Below are 18,495 nucleotides of genomic sequence, written 5' to 3'. Positions count from 1 at the left end.
CGTTATATTGAACGACTTTTGCAGAAAAGTTGACTTTTTTTTCCGATTGAGTACACAATCCCGTATGGTAAGGCGGTTTTGATCCATGTTTTACGGTTGGCGTGCACTCAGATCAGTGCATGCATTACACTCTCTTTCCGGGCTTGTGCACGTGGGACGTACGTCTTCTGGATTCCATAACATAACAAACTAAAAGTTATCAGATTCATTCAGGAAATAATTTGTTAAATGTAAGTAGCCTAAATATTATCTTAATATCCAATTAAAATGAATAGTATATTTTGTGAGCCAAATAGTTATCAAACAATCTTCTGAGTTCTTTGGTGCACACACACCAAGCAAGCGAGTGAATGACTTTTATGCTTAAAATTCTCTACGTGCTAACAGGAATTAATTATTATTTATTCTTTGAAGTTGCACTCTCTTTTTGAATGAATACAATTTATGTGACCGTGAAAAATGAAGATACGTGACCAACACGATTGGCTAACCTAAGGGGCGGAAACGTATATATATCCATGGGCGGAAATATAATTACGTCGTAATTCTGGAATCTCTCCAAACATAACAGTCTTGCTGCTTTGTAGGTTGCACGGAACGTGAAACAGGTTAGTGGGAATTAAACATTAGCTATTGCCTGGCATTGCAGTTACGCGAATGAATGCATTGGTTCATTCCTCTTTGGTCAACGTTAAGTAAGGTCTTTTGAACAATTACTGGTAGGTAGCAAGGTAACATTGGCGAGTTGTCCTGAAATGCATAACGTTTAAAGTGTTTGTTTAATGTGCAGTTAACATGAAATGATTCTGCCGACCTAAAAAGGGGTAAGATGTCCTGACAATAAACGTGAAGGGTCTTTTGGCGTCCCAAAAGTGGTGATAGTGAGTATACTCAATGTTGTTGCATCTCAAGGAACTCTGACGATTGCGTGTTGCTGTTTTCTACATTAAATTGGGCAGATATGAACATCACACACCTCACACTTCGATGCTGCCTCTCTACTTATCCACTATTCAGAGTTAACCCTGCCAGACTTATATCATCCACACAAGTAAGTCACATAGCCTGCCTTTGTACCACCTTCAGAAAGCGTATTGCATTCACTGTCCATAGAGCCATATGTTTATTTCTTGTATTGGTGACTCATTCATGTCTTTTTTTTTTGTCAAGATGACCATGGCACCCCCCAGACATAAACATGCAAAGAGAATTGAGGGACTGGACAAGAATGTATGGTAAGTATGGGCTAGTGTCCATTTTAGTTGCCTCTATAGTATGATTTCACCTCTGACATAATGTGCTTGACCTTTATAATATGCAGGGTTGCCTTTACATCTGTGGCAGCAGACCCAACCATCGTCAACCTTGGACAGGGCTACCCTGATATTCCACCTCCCTCATATGTCAAAGAAGGGCTTGCCCAGGCAGCAGCTGTGGACAGACTGAACCAGTACACACGAGGCTTTGTAAGAATCTTAGTGTCTTCGTATAGAAAATTCTTAGTATTGCCTCCTTTGCAGCCATACTTATTTGGCTTATAAGAAAAAACGAAGGATAGCTTCCAAAACTGTTGCAAAATAAGTCCTTTAATGATTCAATAATAGGCAGTAGCAAAGCATGTAACAATACAGTAACAGTATGCAAGGCTTTTGTATATACAATATACCGCTATACAAAACATTTAATGATTATGAACACCCACTAAAAAAGCTATGGCTATACTTTCTTTTTGGTAACTCCCTTTGTGCAAATTGGCTAGATGGGCCTTTTGGTCCTTCTATTTACAACCTGTAGGGTTGTTGGTCAAGAGGACCCTGCTTTGCACCTGGCCAAATGTTATGCTAATTGAATACTTTCTGAGTACTTGGAGCAAATAGTAGACACGAGGTTGGAAAGCCTCTCATTGCTGTGTTCATACACAAAGAGTCACATCTGGGGGGTGGCAGAGATGCACAGAAATCAGTCAATTTGGTCCTAATTATAAATCTAGGACATGTATATGAAAAATACAGGTTACAATATAATAATAAAGTAATGCATAAGCATAAGAAATGTACATGATCTACATCAAATCAATGGTCCTGATTCACAACCTCTGCTAGTAGGAGTTAGCCTCCATGGAAAGTAGGAGTATTCCATGCAGCAGGTCTCAACACACACACACACACACACACTCCCTCTCTCTCTCATACACACACTCTGGTGAAGAGATAAGAGTGGAGACTGAGGTTATAGTTCATCTCACATCCCACATAACTCTCTCACACAGCTTTCACAGGATCTAACACATGGAATATAGGTTCTTCATATAGTTGTAGGAATTCAAAAGTTGACAGAATGCACAGGAGGAGGGGCACCTGGTAGAACTGGTTCTATCTGGTAAGGGTTGTTGATGACAAGCCATTCATAATAGTCATCAGAATGCAACCTGTTGGTATGGTTACAGAGAGCGGAATCTCAACTTTATGGGGAAAATAGAGATGGAGAGCATTTAATGTCATAAGATAATAGAATGGCATGAAATAAAAAGAACTTCAATGTTTTTTCAGTCAAGACCCTCGTGATAGTGAATGACTCATTAATATAGTTGTAATCCTGGATCCTTTTGTGGATGTATAGGTTTATGTGGATTGAGCTGGAGTGGAGATGTTTGCGCTTTTGCTCCCAATATTCTCAATGTGACATTGTTATTAATGTATGAGAGTAACACTTTAGTTTAGGAGATACATGTTGTCCACATTGTTAATATCTGTATAAGCTATATCTACGGTAATGTATAGTGCTCAACAATGTTTGTAATATGCATCATTGAATCATTTCTTCTTGGTAAATCCTTCATAAGCGACTAATTGGTCTTGACCTAAGGTCACTGATATGTAGTATGGACCAAAATAGAAAGGCTCCTAATACACTATTTAAATATGTGACTTATAGTGACATAATAGTAACATATTAAGACAATTCATTAGAAGGCTATAAAGTTTCCATTTTGATCCATACTACTGTATATATCAAAGACCTTAGATCAAGGATAACTAGTTGCGTATCAACGATCTCCAAAGAATAAATCACCTATTCAGTAAGACCTAATGCATGTGTAATTGTGCTTAAAGGGGAAAATCCGGTGAGTTTTCACAAAGATCTCCGTTTCTCGAGGTCACCGAGTACTGTCGGTACAAAACAAAACGAAAACAATCGTTTTTACCTAGGTCAAGTTGCTACAACCAGCAGCTAATGCAGCCCGGCAGCTACAGCCTAAACTCTGTGGGCATGTACATGGTGTGTGCTGTTGGTTGTTTTTGGTTGTTTTTGTTTTGTTTCGTACCGACAGTACTCGGTGACCTCGAGAAACGGAGATCTATGTGAAAACGGATTTCTCCTTTAATCGAGATCTTATTGAGCACTAATACATACACATAGTTATGTATTAATGACTAACACTTGTTTCCTAAACCTAACTGTAACCAATGTCTGTCAGTAACTTACTGCTTTCCTCTGTTTGACTGTGTAAATAGGGTCATCCATCTTTGGTCAAGGCCCTATCGCAAGTGTATGGTAAAGTGTATGATCGGCAGATTGATCCCTTCAAAGAGATCCTAGTTACAGTCGGGGGTTATGGATCCTTATTCAGTTGTATGCAGGCTCTGGTGGAGGAAGGGGATGAGGTAGGACAAGCTCCTTTTTGATAGTCCAGTTCTGTTCTCCTATGATGCACATGACTGTTGTTTGCATTATCACATTGCACTCAATGCAGTTTGTTTGTCTTGTAAACGGCTGTATATTATTTGTATATTGTCCTAGACCAGGGCTTTTCAACTGATTGTGACCCAGGGACCACCATTCTGACTAATTACGTAACCCCAGGACCACCACTGAATAAAAATACTGATTCCCACATTGCAACTACAGTGGGTACATATTTCAATTGTCCGGCTTCATGCGTGATTCTCACGTGACCTCACGTGTGAATCACGCTTCTTTTATTTATATTTTCCCAGTGAAGCTGCAATGACCCAAACAACATACATTGTACATTACTGAATCTATGGTCAGGGACCACCAGCAATGTGGGCCGCGGACCACCCCTGAACCCCTGTCCTAGACCATCATTTCCCAACCTTGGGGTCGAGACCCCATGTGGCGTCACCCAAAATTTAAAGGGGGTCGGCTGAGATATTGGTTATCTTACAATTGACCAGGACATTACATATATATATATATATTAGGGCTGTCAATCGATTGAAAAATGTAATCGAATTAATTACATACAGTACTCTGTGATTAATTAATCGCATATATAATTTTTGGTGTGAAAGTATTTTAAATTCAAATGAACCATTGAATAATCAGCATTAGTGACATTAAAGTTCAAAAACTCTTTAATTATTATTTTCACTGTTCAAATAATGGCCATAATAATCTATGGTATGACCCAATATGCTGAGGAAATAAAGGAAATAAAGTTTTTTTTCACATACAAGGCCTTTCAGGCCACAGATATAACCTAGGGGACACAATGAAAATAAATTGACACTCCCCCGAAATGTCAACACTATTTCTTTGCATTGATATACTAGTTTTCATACATGACATTGCCTACGATTACACTCCGTAAGATAAATATCACAACTGGTGCTGCGCAGCGCCGATAGCTTATGACTTGGTGGACTGAACACTGTTTTTCCCGGTGTTTTTTATGCATTCTAGCTACTGTCAGTGACGCGAGAGAACTTAAGTTATTAGGAAAGTGCGGTGTAAGTTTAGGCTACATTAATTTGTGCGTAGTGTCAGTGTCATTAATTTATTTTACATGTCTTACAACATACATGCATTCACAGTCGAGTGAAATCAGATATAAGTATAGCTTAGAACTCACGTTAAGCCGATGGTAGCACACTGAATACGAATGCGCGATTTGATGCAGGCAAAAGTATTGACTGTTACTAACGAAGGTTTTATAGCAATATTATAAATGTGGCGACAGAATAGCCTAGAACTTGGGTAAGCCTTGTGTTTAGTAGCCTAATTGCGGTGATAGCCACACAAACAATTCTGGTTTCCTTGCACTAGCCATTTCGTCGTAGCCTATTCTGTCTGTTTTTAAAGTGCAAGTTTTGGTCAATTTCTGTAAAGAAACAGTGCCACCTATAGACCTGGGGTATGAAATAACGTGTTGAGTCGTGTTGAGATGGATCCGTTTGGACGCAAATATTCTTGATACGGTTCCAGGGAAGACGGAGGAAAAAAGATCGTTTTGGTACGTGTGAACTAGGCCTAAGATTCTGGAGGAAAAGATCAGGCAGTGTGCCGAGAGACCTGCCACAATAGGCAGCATTTGACCATTAAACCACACAATGATCCAAAACATACAGCCAAACAAGGCAAGAAATGGCAGAGAACAATATCAACATTTTAGAATGGCCCAGCCATAGTCCAGACCTCAATCTGTCACAAAAGTGAGCATGAGGCCAGAGTCAGGCCCTAGAATCATTATGGAGACATGGAGAAGCTTGGTAGGTATTATATGAACCATTTTGAGAGCTGTGAATGCAAAAAAAAGATGTTCCAGTGATTGTTAAAGGGTATGAATAATTTTGCACGCCATTTTTCATAAAAAATTTAAAAAGACAAAAACAATTATTTTTTTTGATTCCATGCTTCTACCACATTGTCTTGCTACCTTTTGCCATGTGGCAGTGTCATTTTCAGTCAGAACAAACATATCAGTCAAGAGAAAAACAACTTTAAATCAATATTGGCCAGGGGTATGAATAATTTTGTTCTTAACTGTAGACATCCCACATGAGATCATCATGGGTAATAATGCTCAAACAAAGTATCAAAACAACCAGGCGAGAGATGCGCTGTCTCTCAAAATAGGGTCATCTGCCAAAAAAGGTTGGGAACCTCTGTCCTAGACAATATGTACATGGTCTGTATATCGTCCATATTGTATTTCAGATATGGCCTACTGTTTTGCCTGTATGTTCTATGTATATTTTCTGTATATTGTCTGTGAAGTGAGATTGACGGCATAGGCCGGAAACAAATTTCTTGTTTGTAGTAACTAGGCAAATACATCTGATTCTGTTTCTGAAGACCACTTAGTGCCACTCCAAACTTTACTAACCTGACTACATGAAACTTATGAATGCTATAGCAGGGGTTTTCAACCAGTGGTCCATAAGGCCATTGTGGGTGGCCCCTGACCATGCATTAATGCAATGGTTGTCAAACTTCTCAAACTTTCTGTCATATCCCAGCAGGGCTCTACAGTGCGCCCATTTCACTCGCACATGCGAGTAAAAATGATGCCGTACGAGTGCAAAAAAATATTTAGGCGCACTGGTGCGAATGACTTCTAGCCATGTCAATGTTTGTCTACAAAATACACCGCAACATCGAGAAACATTACTGGTGCAAACCATAGAATCACGTCGCGAATGCAGCATAAAAACCTCCCATCACCTCCCTACACCTCCCATCAACATTAGCAGTTTCGTTGTGACTTCGCTAGTAGTCGCTTCTATCAAATCAAGAGCCAGAAAAAGCGGAAAGTTAGACTAGCTAGCCAAGATGCAAAGATTGAAGAAATTAGTTCTTCTATCCACCGAATTAATTGGATATAGGAGGAACAGGATGAGATTCTGAGAATGCAGTGAGAGAAGGAAAGGTAACCTAACATGCCTTTTAGCCCAGTTGACGTATTGGCTGCAATATGCAAAATATAGCTGTAGCGAACGAACCGGCACAAAAGTACCCTCCCGTAATACTCCCATTTTATTCAAAGGTAGAACGCTACTGACAACTCCAGGCTTCTACGCATGTATGTTTGTTTACACCGAATACAAGCTGAAGTGCAAAACGAAAGTAGGTCTAACATTTGCCTACTGCCCCCATCAATGCAGATATTTCAAATAAAAACTAAAAGTATAAAACATACATCCTTGATTAGCCTATGTTGGGTTTTGTGGAAGAGAAAATGGACTGTTTTAGTAGTAGTAGTAGTCTATTAGGCAGTATGCAGTCAGATCACCATGGGCATATTTGGATTAGCTATAGATGGATTCACAAATAAATAAATTAGCCTACATTTGGCAGGATACTTGATATACAGACTAAATGCAAATATGGCAATGCATTATATTATTTTACATTAACAAAATGTAGGAAAATAGAACAGACTGAAAATAAAGTAGGCACTAATCTTTAAAATCCTGTTTCCTGTAGCCTAAATGTTGTCAGTCATTCTTAATATTCGCAATTGGTGCACTGGCATGTTTAGCTGCAGTATAATGTTAGATTATGTGTAAGTTAAGTACAGAACTGACTGTGCTCCCAAATTTTTGTCTGTGCTCCTAAATTTTTTAACTTGGGCGCACAAGTGCTCCTGAATTTTTATTTTAGTGTAGAGCCCTGTCCCACTTTGAAAGGAGTGAACAAAATGGTAACGACATTAAAACATTATTTCCCACTATGGTTCCACATAAAGTTTTCCTCCTGATCCCCTGGATTTGATGTTGTTTTAATTTAGGGCTGAAACGATTACTCGAGTAATTCGAATAATTCGATTACAAAAAATGATCAAGGAAAATTCTCTGCCTCGAAGCTTCGTTTAATTCATATCACTTGCGTTACGTGGCCTGCTCAGCTTAGGGATTATTGTTTCACACACGGACTGTTATTACTGACATGCACCCCCAGAATTAAGTGGGCGAAATGACTGAAACCGTCCGTAAAAGGCAGAGAATGTCCAACGTTTTGGGATCATTTCAAACTTAGAAAAGAAGACCAGGCGCAATATGTCCACTGCCAAGCAGAACTAGCGTACCGCAACAATGATTCAACACCTAAACCGAAAGCATCCAGTTGGTAACACCAGCTCACCAAAGCGTAACCGCCGATACAAGGCAACGTAAACACTGATGTTGGCTAATTTAAAGGGGAACTTGGCAACTATTTCAACGTAATAAACCTGTTTAGAAATCATTTGGATGGTTAAATGACCTGTTCCGGTGAAAATGGTGACTTTTCCCGCTGCCCCTAGCGTCCCCAGGCGGAAAACCAACCGTGCAACATTGCAACTACCGTCCCGGAAAGAGAAGTGAGAAACAAGAAACTCGTTTTAAATCGTGTTTCTTACCTTGTAACATCCACATTGTCTGCCAAACTTATGCTAACCGTTTTGCTAGCTTGTAAACAAATCCATCGTTACCTTTTTCCACAGTTTGAAATAGCATAATGCACAATTTCTCCAGCAGAGGTGGAAATCCTGCCAAGTTTCCCTTTAATGTAATAGCTAGTTAGACCATACGGCATTAGTAGCGGCTGTAGCCTAATGTCGTGAATCGAAATTATGTTAAGTTGTCGAAATTTTAAGTAGTAAACTAATGCATGTAAGTGAGCATTGCAAGTGAGCAATACACTTAAAAACTCAGCACACACACTCATCTCGTCTCTCTCGCGCGAGCGAGACTGCATTACTTTAAGTTTCAAAACTGCTGTTTTGGAGGAAATATTTGCAGTTCTTATGCAGGAAATATAGCCTATGAATTTACTTTGAAGTGACTAGGGCTAGTTTAGGCCTATAACAGTTTCTCAAACTTTTTTTCTGGGGACCCACTTTTTAAAAATTACAGACTATCGCGACCCAACTGGTGACTGTGGTAGTTAACAAACTAGATCCTTATAGAAAAGCTAAGCCTTACCTTATTCCTAAGCTATATAAGGTATAAGGAACCAATGAGCTAGACAACAAATTCCCATTATGTTATTGTGTAGCTAAGTACCCTGTGAGTGAGACAGCTGTAAGTTAGTGTCTTGAGAGTGAGACAGTTGTCTGCGTGACTTTCTGAGTCACTCCTTAGAGCAGTGGTTCTCAAACGTTTTCTTTAATTCCCCACTTTGATTAAGGGGGCATTCTCGAGCCCCACCTGTCCCTCATCGCTCTAAGAAAGTGGTAGGTCAAGCTTAAAATTGTCAAATTTATTGAAATAATGACAAGTTCTAAGTATAGATAGATAGATAGGCCTACTTTATTGATCCCCAGGGGAAATGCAAGGTCTCAGCAGCATACAGACAACACAAACACATTCTTTAACAGCAGAAAGAGTAATTAAAGTATATAATATAAAAACACAACTAAGCAATAAGGACAGTAGAAGATAAAGAATATGCTAAATATACTAAAATACAAATTATACTAACTAACACTTAAATACAATATATAAAAATATACAAAAATACAAATTGCAAAAATACAAATTATACTAACTAACACTAAATATATCCTCTTCAACAGAGTTAAAATCAGCGGGTGCAGCAGATATTATAATAATAATAATAATAATAATAATAATAATAAATAAATACATAATAACACACATATTTCTGTTTTCCAGCAACATATAAGGAAGCATAGGCCATTTTACAGCATTGTACAATATATTCAATGAAATACCAACATGCTGCATTAAATGGATCCATAATCCAGTCATACAGAGCACTGCTGGTTGGGAAATATTTTTGAAATAAACTTTGCAGGGATGTGATGTAGGGCTACTGTTTAACACATGGGAATCACAAGAGGCTCCCGAATCAGACGTTTAAGCGATTTCGCTCAGAAATCTCAAAGGCATAATACTGTCGCGATCGAGACGCCTGTCCCATACCTCAAGTTTTTTTGGTGAATGCAGTAATCTTATTTGCTAGGTGAGGTAGGTGCTTGTCTTTGCCTTGTAACTGGATATTTAACTCATGTATCGCTAAGATATATCAAATATATCGCTAAGATAGGCCAGCTTCGTCAAGAAATGTTCATTAGTGAACGTGCTTGCAGATTCAAACATGCGCTCTTCCTCCAAGAAGAGGCGACTCGGAGCTCAAACACGCGCGACAGCACTTTACCTCGGGAAAGCCACCTTGCCTCGCTGTGAAACAGTACAGCCTTTTGGTCAGCTACCATCTCTTCGCAAAGTGCGGAGAATAGACGCGCTTTTAAGGACCGGGTTTTGATGAAATTCATCACTCTCACAACAACGTTCAAAATCTCACGTAGGTCGGGACTAACTAAGCTGCCTTGACACGAGCGCTTCCCTATGAATAAAACAGTGCGTCCATTGCGCATTTTTTTTCACGTCAGTTCGCGCCCCACCTGGCATGTTTCCGCGACCCACAGTTTGAGAAACGCTGGCCTACAGCATGATTGTTGTGCATATTAATAAATTGCACTTAATAACGAAAACTTATTTTTTATCTAATTAATCGATGAAATAATCGCTAGAATTCTCGATTTCAAAAATAATCGATAGCTGTAGTCCTATGTAGATAGCCTATTGATCGTTCATTTGTTTGTGTGCAGTAGTTTTGTTTTGAGTGTATATTTTCCACTTTTTCCAAATTTGCCAAATTTCTTTTCCCCACAAGTAGGGACCGCCCCACATTTTGAGAACCGTTGCATCAATGTATTGTTTTAATGCGCAAATCTTCATTTTATTTTCCATTCAGCAGTGGTCCTCAGGTTTCATTCTTTAGGCAAAAGCATACTTAACCAACTTGAATTGTTGTTGTATCCTGCATCATGTTGTGTAAAGATAAATAAGCTTGTATATAATAAATAAGCTTGGTTGTTGATCAGCCACTGTGGGAAATCTTATTCTTATAGCACAAGGAATTGAATACATTTCCTGTGTATATCTGAAATTACAGGTTATCATTATTGAGCCTTTTTTCGATTGCTATGTTCCAATGGTACGAATGGCTGGAGGCAAGCCAGTATTGATCCCCCTCAGACTGGTAGGTTTGCGCCCCTGAGTGAACTTCAACAGCTCTTTCACATAGAATCAACCGTCAACCAGTCTCTAAATTGACACTCTCTGACCCGGTTGTTTCCATACTCAGAAGTCAGGCAAGAAAGCAGACATCACCAGCGGAGACTGGGTTTTGGATCAGAATGAACTTGCCAGCAAATTCACCTCAAAGACAAAGGCCATCATCATCAACACACCAAACAATCCCATAGGAAAGGTGAGGCTATGACAACTGTGCCATGAATAGATGGGTCTGCAAGCCACTTCAGGTTTTGCAGCATTTAGTGTTTCATTCCATGTCATTTTAAAGTAAAGTTAACTGATTTTTCTGCTGTTTACAGCCTTATTCAATTTGGTTTATTCAATATGACATGCTCTGAAAAACCTTTCTATACTGGCAAAATCTTTCAAAACGCTGTTTTCGGACAAATCCTCTGCTTTCTAATTTGTCGTTCAAAAGTGTCGTTTTGGTTCTCCTCCGGGCCCTGAAGTTGCATCCCGTTGTTGACTTTAAGCTGACAGAAACATGTTTGACCAATCCACCACTTCCCCCGGCAGATTTTCACCAGAGATGAGCTCCAGGCCATCGCAGACCTTTGCATCAAACATGACACCCTGTGCTTCAGCGACGAGGTGTACGAGTGGCTCATCTACAAAGGCCATGAGCATATCAAAATAGGTACTGTGTGGAGTCATCTGCGTCAGAAGCACAGAAGCAATTTAAACATTGTGTCTGGAGAGGATTTCTGCATGCTTGAACTGTTACCCTCTTTTGCCATTTCTATTCAGTAACATATGTTAATGTGTTTTGGCATTTCTATTCAGTAACATATGTTAATATGTTAACAGTATGTCAGTATGTATAACTCATAACTAACCAGAATTCAGAATCAGCTCTATTGGCCAGGTTTGCGTAAACAAACAAGGAATTTGACTCTGGTTAATCTTTGCTCTCAAAGTACACTACTCAATTAACAAGTAACATGTAATGCATATAATAGCATGTAATACATGACATAACTGGGATATGAAGTAACGTGTCGTGTTGAGAGATCCGTTTCGACGCAAATATTCTTGAAACGATTCCAGGGAAAACGGGGGGAAAAAAAGATCGGTTTGGTACGTGTGGACTACTTTGGTACGTGTGGACTACTTACACTAAGTAAGTGTTGAGAGAAGATGAGACAAGAAGGTTGCACTGTTATACATACTTTGGTTTGCTTTGTCAGCCACTCTGCCAGGTATGTGGGACCGGACGGTGACCATCAGCAGTGCAGGCAAGACCTTCAGTGTGACTGGGTGGAAGGTGTGTGTCAGCTGACTCATATTTTTCATTCGCAAGGTGCATAGCCTGCAGACAGGAAAGGCTTAGTGCTTGTCTTTGGTATCGAAGAATTTAAACCAGAACAATGTGTCACAGTACCCCTAAAATATGTAGCAAGTCTGAAGTCTTATCACATGAATGGGTTAAAGTGGAGGCTATTTTTATTCCTCTTGTCCTGCAGCTTGGCTGGTCTATTGGCCCAGAACACCTGATCAAGCACCTGCAAACAGTCATGCAGAACACTCTATACACCTGTCCTACTCCACTACAGGCAAGTGCACGATGAGTTATCCCATGACCTACTTCTTACAGGCTAGTGTTTACCCTTCTGTTTTTAAGGCTCAGTTAGTTAGTTTGTTATTTTTGTCATATACAACAAAGTACAATATGTAGTGAAATGCTTAGGTTGTGTGTCTAGAAGGAGTAATTATTGAAATATTATTTTATTGATGATGCTTTGACCCTTAGGCCTTCTTCAGATCCAAAAACAGGAAAATGGCAGGCATCTGTGTATAGGCCCAACAGCAGCACACCTGGCAGACATCGCCATCAATAAAATAATATATATCCATGGAGTGTGCGCCGCCTTTCCATTTTTAAGTCCCTCACCAGTGCTAAGCACCTCGCGTAAAAGTATTTGGTGCATGTTACTGTTAGTTTATACACCAAGAGGAATGATTAATCATGTTAATGACAATCAGCAGAGGATTGTGTTGCTTTATGAACAAGGTAAACACACCGACAACACTGATGAAATAATTTCCTTACGCTAATCAGCCTTTAAGGGGCTATTGTGCAGATATAAAAGACCCATGTTAATGTCAGTATGTTCATCAAAAGTTACTTTTAGGCTGGTCAGACACAAGATTTTGGCCCGATTTTCTAGTTTGAACATGCAGTGTGTGATTTTCTAGTTTGAACATGCAGTGTGTGCGTACAGATACATTGAAGAGAAACAGTATTTTCTCAGAATAAATTTGCATCGTAAGAGGCTGAAATGTAGTGTGAGTTACCACGTGTGCGATTAAGAGGAAATGACACAGCGTCCGTCCAAATTTAGAGGTGCACCTCCTTTGATTCAGTGTGCTCTGCTGACCCCTCTGTCTGTTGCTGGTACTGCAATAGGAGGCAGTGGCTCAGGGCCTGATGATGGACTACCAGCGCATGGGCCAGCCCGACTGCTACTTCTCCTCCCTGGCCGATGAGCTGGAGGGGAAGAGGGACCGCCTGGCCAGCATCCTGCGCTCCGTCGGCATGGAGCCTGTGGTGCCAGAAGGGGGCTACTTCATGATTGTGGACGTTACGGCACTCAGTGAGACTTTTTATCCCTCATTATGAAATGTAATATTTCCATTTATACATCATGTATTTTGATGTGCAGTATTTCAAAACCGGTCCTTATACAGTGTGTGAATTTGAAAGATGCTGGAGAAAATTCAGGGCTATATTACAAAGCCACAACCCAACAAGCCAGGTGTTAGTAATGTAGCTATGAAAACTGTAACCACTCCCATGTTCCCTGTGTTCCACTCAAGATAAGGACCTGTCGCACATGGGGGACGATGAGGCGTATGACTACAAGTTCATCAAATGGATGATCAAAGAGAAGGTGAGAAGGAGGAGGAGGAGGAGGCAGTGAAACAAGCCATTTGAGTTTTCGCGTGTCAGCTCACAAACCTAACCCCAGCATGCTGTCATCAGTCTTATACTCATATCAGCAGCTACCGTAGCAGTGAAGTAATGCCCCAGGCTGTTCCCCCAGGAGTACGTCAGCGAGTAACTATTTTCTGTTTTGTCTCTCTCCCAATTCCTCCACCCCCCCATCTAGAAACTGGCGGCCATTCCAGTAACTGCTTTCTGTGGCGATGACTCAAAGAGGCAGTTTGAGAAATATATACGCCTGTGTTTCATCAAGGTAAAGGATTCTTAACTTAAATCTCTGGAACAGTTCTTTATAAATCAGCTTAAAAGTGAAAAAATAACTGCATGGTCTTCATTGTAGGCCTAGTAACCTACTATATCTTGCCTTTAAACTAGACACCCTCAAATCAAAATGGCAAATGTACCAGTAATTCCACTACTGGGGTGTGTTATGATTGTAAAGATGACTTATAATGACTAAAATATCTACTGTACATGTACATTTAATGAGAATTCGTTGAGCTCTCCAAGGCTCTGAGAACAGCTACAAAAATTAGCACATGCAATTACACAATTAGGAAACATCCAGACTAGATCACTGGGAGTCTCTTATTACTATGGTCAAACAGGTGGAGACCATAGACTGTATAAAATAGGTGTGGACATATATTTCCAAGTCTGTTGAGAGTTAGAAAGACTAGTTAATATAATTTGTATACAACAGGTTGTTTAGTTTAAGTTTGTCTTCTGACATGTGTTGTGTTGTTACATGCCCACTGCAGCAAGACAGCACATTGGATGCAGCCGAGACTATCCTGAGGAACTGGAACAAGTAGATGTTATGCTTGACTGGACCAGAACGGACAATGCTCTGCGTTCATACTACATGCTGAAGTGATCTGAATCAGATTTTAGAAATGTAGTTAAAAAAAATGTTTTTATCAGATTGAGGCCATTTTTTGAATGTGGCATGGAGCATTAAGGCCTGAAGGAAGCCTTACAGCCGGGCTACACCAGGCTTGCAACTGAAGGGTTCTGTTACTGGAGCTTAAAAATGGTTTTAGAAGACTGGTCTAATTCTTTTCGAAAGTGAGTGCTGCAATCACATCTGGGTAACCAGTTTCTTTAATTATAGCGGAAGCTAACTGTTGTAGCATAGCCTACACTGCGAATGGAACACTTCAGTTGCATGTCCGTTGTAGCCCTGTCAGTTTGTATTTAAAAAGACCATTTAGCTTTGACACAACACATGGACCTTAACATTGTATACTGTAGCACTGATGACATTCATAGTGTAAACCAGACAAACTTGAATCAAGGCGTTAAACACTCAGAGGTAGGCCTAGTTTATTATTGCCTCTTATTTTCATTAATGAAGATGTTATTTAGTATTTTCTGTTGCTGTAAGATTTAAAAAACCAAGCTGGCTCTGATTTATCTCTGTAGAGACCAATGTTTTTAGACCTGATTTAGCAACATAGTCACTGGTTTTGCTTAAGATGCAATTAATTTAGAATGGTTAATTTCATTTAGAAAATCATGAAACTTTTAATACACTATCTACATCTTCCAGCATTAAACACATGCTAGCTTGGTATTTTATCTGTGTTTGTGTCTGTTTTCCTGCTTTGTTGAGTCCAAGTTCTATACCACTGTGGTACCACAGACATTAATCATTTCTTTAAAATTCAAATACACTCATCCAAAAAAGTCCATTGCCTTGTGTATTCCCACTGGATTTGTATGTTAAAATTTAATTTAATTGATAGAACTAAAACTATAGGTAGATATCAACATTATACTTGTCTTGATTTTTACCTTCCATTCTCACAATTTGTTGAAGTCACACTAGTCCAGGGGTGTCAAACTCATATTAGGTAGTCGGCCGGATTTGTTGGAATGAGACCTCGTGGGGGGCTGTCATTATCATTTTTCTGCATGGGTATTGTTTGATTATATCACTTATGAGCAGTACACAATAATGTACTGCTGTCATATACTCTTTCTCTCTTCAAATGCCCTACTTCCATGTTAGTTTTTCTGCTTATACCTTGCTGAGGATGGTTTGTAGTGCTAGGTTTAATCAATTTATCATATCATAGAGATATTGCTTATACTGTAACACGTTGAAGACAACTGGATGTGAATATCTTTTTTTCTAATTTTCCCTTCCTACCCAAAACATCTGGTGGGCCGTATGAAACCTGCTGACGGGCCTGATATTTGACACCCCTGCACTAGTCAGAAGTAGTCGGTAGACGCTGTCTGATATATTCGAAATATTCGAAAATCATAATGTTATTGTGCATTACAGATAATATCAATGAAACTATTTGGTTTGTTTTAATTAAGTGAAAATACATCTAATCACAACAAATGTTCCTAACACTTGTGTTTTAATTGTATAAATGCTGTTTAAATTGAATAATACAATCACATAAGGAGTACTTTTGGCTTAGATAGACATTGGTCAATAGAATTATCACTAGGCTATTGTGTCATGTGTTTGTAAAGATAGGGAAATTAAATGTTTTTGCAGAGAATACTGCGCATAGAGCAGTGTTGTCATAGCAGAACTTAGTAACTTATTCCAATGTGAATGACTCATTGGTGTAATCAGCAGTAGCCTATTAGTGACCATTTGGTAATCCAAACAAATATGAACAATTATGTCCACTTCCTGTTTTGGTGTGTGGCGTCTCATGCCAATCAAATTCCTGCCATTTATGATCTTCTAAATATCCATGATTCCTTTCTAATTTATCATCACATATGTTTGAAGTTTATTCCATCCAAATGTCAAGGAAATCCAATGAACTCTCTAGGAGTTCAAAAGAATTAAAAAAAAAAGGCACAAATTCCAAAAGTGCTGACTTTTTATCATAATTTGTGAACATATTTCTCATACTCATGCCTAATTGAATTGATAAAGCAGCTGCATGCTGAAAATTATTAAACTGGTTTAATGTTGGGTCTCAGTGCAAACCAATTGGCCACCATTACGTCTTTTTTTCTTTTTATCAAAATGGACAATACAAATTGTCCAATAAAAATAAAAATGTGAAAACATTTTACATAAATTTGCAGCGAAATTCTTGGACATAGGGCTATAGAATGTATGGCTAATAATTATTACACTTGAAGAGCAGCCAAACCAGAAGCTCATGTTGACCAACATATCCATGCTAGTTATTTTAACCTCATAACACTCAGTGTAACAAAGAGTTTTATGAGGGTAAAATAACTAGCATGGGTATATGTTGGTCAACTTGAGCTTCTGGTTTGGCTCTTCAAATGGTCATATATTTTTCACACACTCAAAAGGACACACCTATAAAGAAACAGGAGTTTAGTGTAAATGTCACACTTACATTGCAACACTAGAATATGGTGTAAAAATTAAGTTTAAGTAATGTCTTTTTCTGATGTTAATGATATTGTGGTTCAGTGGTGATAAGTGAATTTAGTGTAATGATGTAAGTTGGTAATCTTAGTTTTTTGGTCCGGTTGGTTTTCAGTTTAATGCAGAAAGTCTGCCACTAGATGGAAGCATACTCTATGAAGTGGTCCTCAGTAGTCCAGGTTATCACTGTTAAAACTGATAGATGTGAAAGTCTAAAAACAAGCCATCTCAGGTTGCGTTAAATCTCCATATCAGAAATACTGACTTCAGGTTTGCCATGGGAAAATAACATGTTGATCTTCTGAAAATTACAGCCATTTTCCAAATATCTAACAAGACCCATTATTTTCAGTGTGTGTTGAAATGTGAGGAATCTGAAGTTTTCATTGCCCCTGTGGGGGACAGATACAGAAAAGCAAGGTTGTCTTGTCTCTGGGGCATCGATCTGAATTCACAGTCTGCATTCCCCTTGCTGCTAAATAACGGCCCTTTCCTCAGAGCCGCACTAGTATAGAAATTCAAGGGGACTTGAGTCAGCACAAACAATTAATCTGGCCTACATGGCCAATGACACTTCAACTTTTAAACAGTGAAAACTGGGAACGCCGAGTGCCTTAGAAAGAGAGTTCTATTATCAGCTCTGAATAAGACTAATTTCAGATGCCCTGTTTGTTCCTCCCGTTTGTATCTCTCTGGTGTCCACTGTTTGGACCCTGTGGCCCCTTCTCTCTCCCTTTCTCTGTCTTCCTGCCACCGGATAGAGGGAGTTGCTGGTGCTCCCAGAAGGCTGGGCACAGCAGGGCGGAGTTTTCTCCTCACAAGCCTCCTTCCCAGTTTCCCTTTCCTCTTCCTGTGTGGGAAACGTGTCCCGTGTCCCCAGTTTCCCCAAGAGGGCCAGTCCGTCAGTGTTGCTATGGAGACTCCCTCTGAGACCTACCCCCCCCAACCCTCCTTCCCCAATTGGGCCTGGTTGACCATTGCTGGCCCCTTAGGTACAGCCCACATATGAGGGTTATTTGACTTTGATTTGATTTGAGCAGTGGCTGCCAAGGCCTTACAAACACCTGGTTCAGTTTGGTGTGATTCCTAGTTGGCTGCACATGTTGCTGACTGGAATCGTGAGATGAACTATGGTTGGAATAAACACCTAAGAGGAGGAGAGACCGTCTACGGGTGGCCTTTTAGCACACTATTTGAGCTCTGAGTAAATCAATGGACGAATAAATATTTAAGTCCCGACCAAATTTGCATGCTTGAGGCTTTAGCAGGGGTTACATTGCCGGGTGTGTACAGTGACTCATTTTTTTTCTATTAACAGT

The 18,495-nt window shown here is 39.5% G+C and overlaps 1 protein-coding gene across 4 annotated transcripts; it reads left to right on the top strand.

Moving 5' to 3' along the window:
- Positions 1 to 48: 48 nt before the first annotated feature.
- On the top strand, positions 49 to 15,375 carry LOC125301032 (kynurenine--oxoglutarate transaminase 3-like). 4 transcript variants are annotated; one of them, XM_048253283.1, is made up of 14 exons: positions 49 to 67; positions 960 to 1,051; positions 1,171 to 1,235; positions 1,322 to 1,466; positions 3,516 to 3,665; positions 10,708 to 10,794; positions 10,900 to 11,025; positions 11,367 to 11,487; positions 12,038 to 12,114; positions 12,314 to 12,403; positions 13,258 to 13,444; positions 13,668 to 13,741; positions 13,961 to 14,047; positions 14,556 to 15,375. In XM_048253283.1, exons 2-14 carry the CDS (start codon positions 962 to 964, stop codon positions 14,607 to 14,609), a joined length of 1,353 nt encoding a protein of 450 aa, XP_048109240.1. In that variant the 5' UTR covers positions 49 to 67; positions 960 to 961; the 3' UTR covers positions 14,610 to 15,375. The 4 variants fall into 4 exon arrangements, with proteins under 4 accessions (XP_048109240.1, XP_048109238.1, XP_048109237.1 ...); XM_048253281.1 differs by lacking the exon at positions 49 to 67 and adding an exon at positions 99 to 230; XM_048253280.1 differs by lacking the exon at positions 49 to 67 and adding an exon at positions 384 to 608.
- The last annotated feature ends 3,120 nt before the right edge of the window (positions 15,376 to 18,495 follow it).

Source organism: Alosa alosa, chromosome 9 (genome assembly GCF_017589495.1).
Source record: "Alosa alosa isolate M-15738 ecotype Scorff River chromosome 9, AALO_Geno_1.1, whole genome shotgun sequence".
In the NCBI taxonomy this organism is placed as follows: Eukaryota; Metazoa; Chordata; class Actinopteri; order Clupeiformes; family Clupeidae; genus Alosa; species Alosa alosa.
This window is presented reverse-complemented; position numbering and strand designations above follow the sequence as displayed.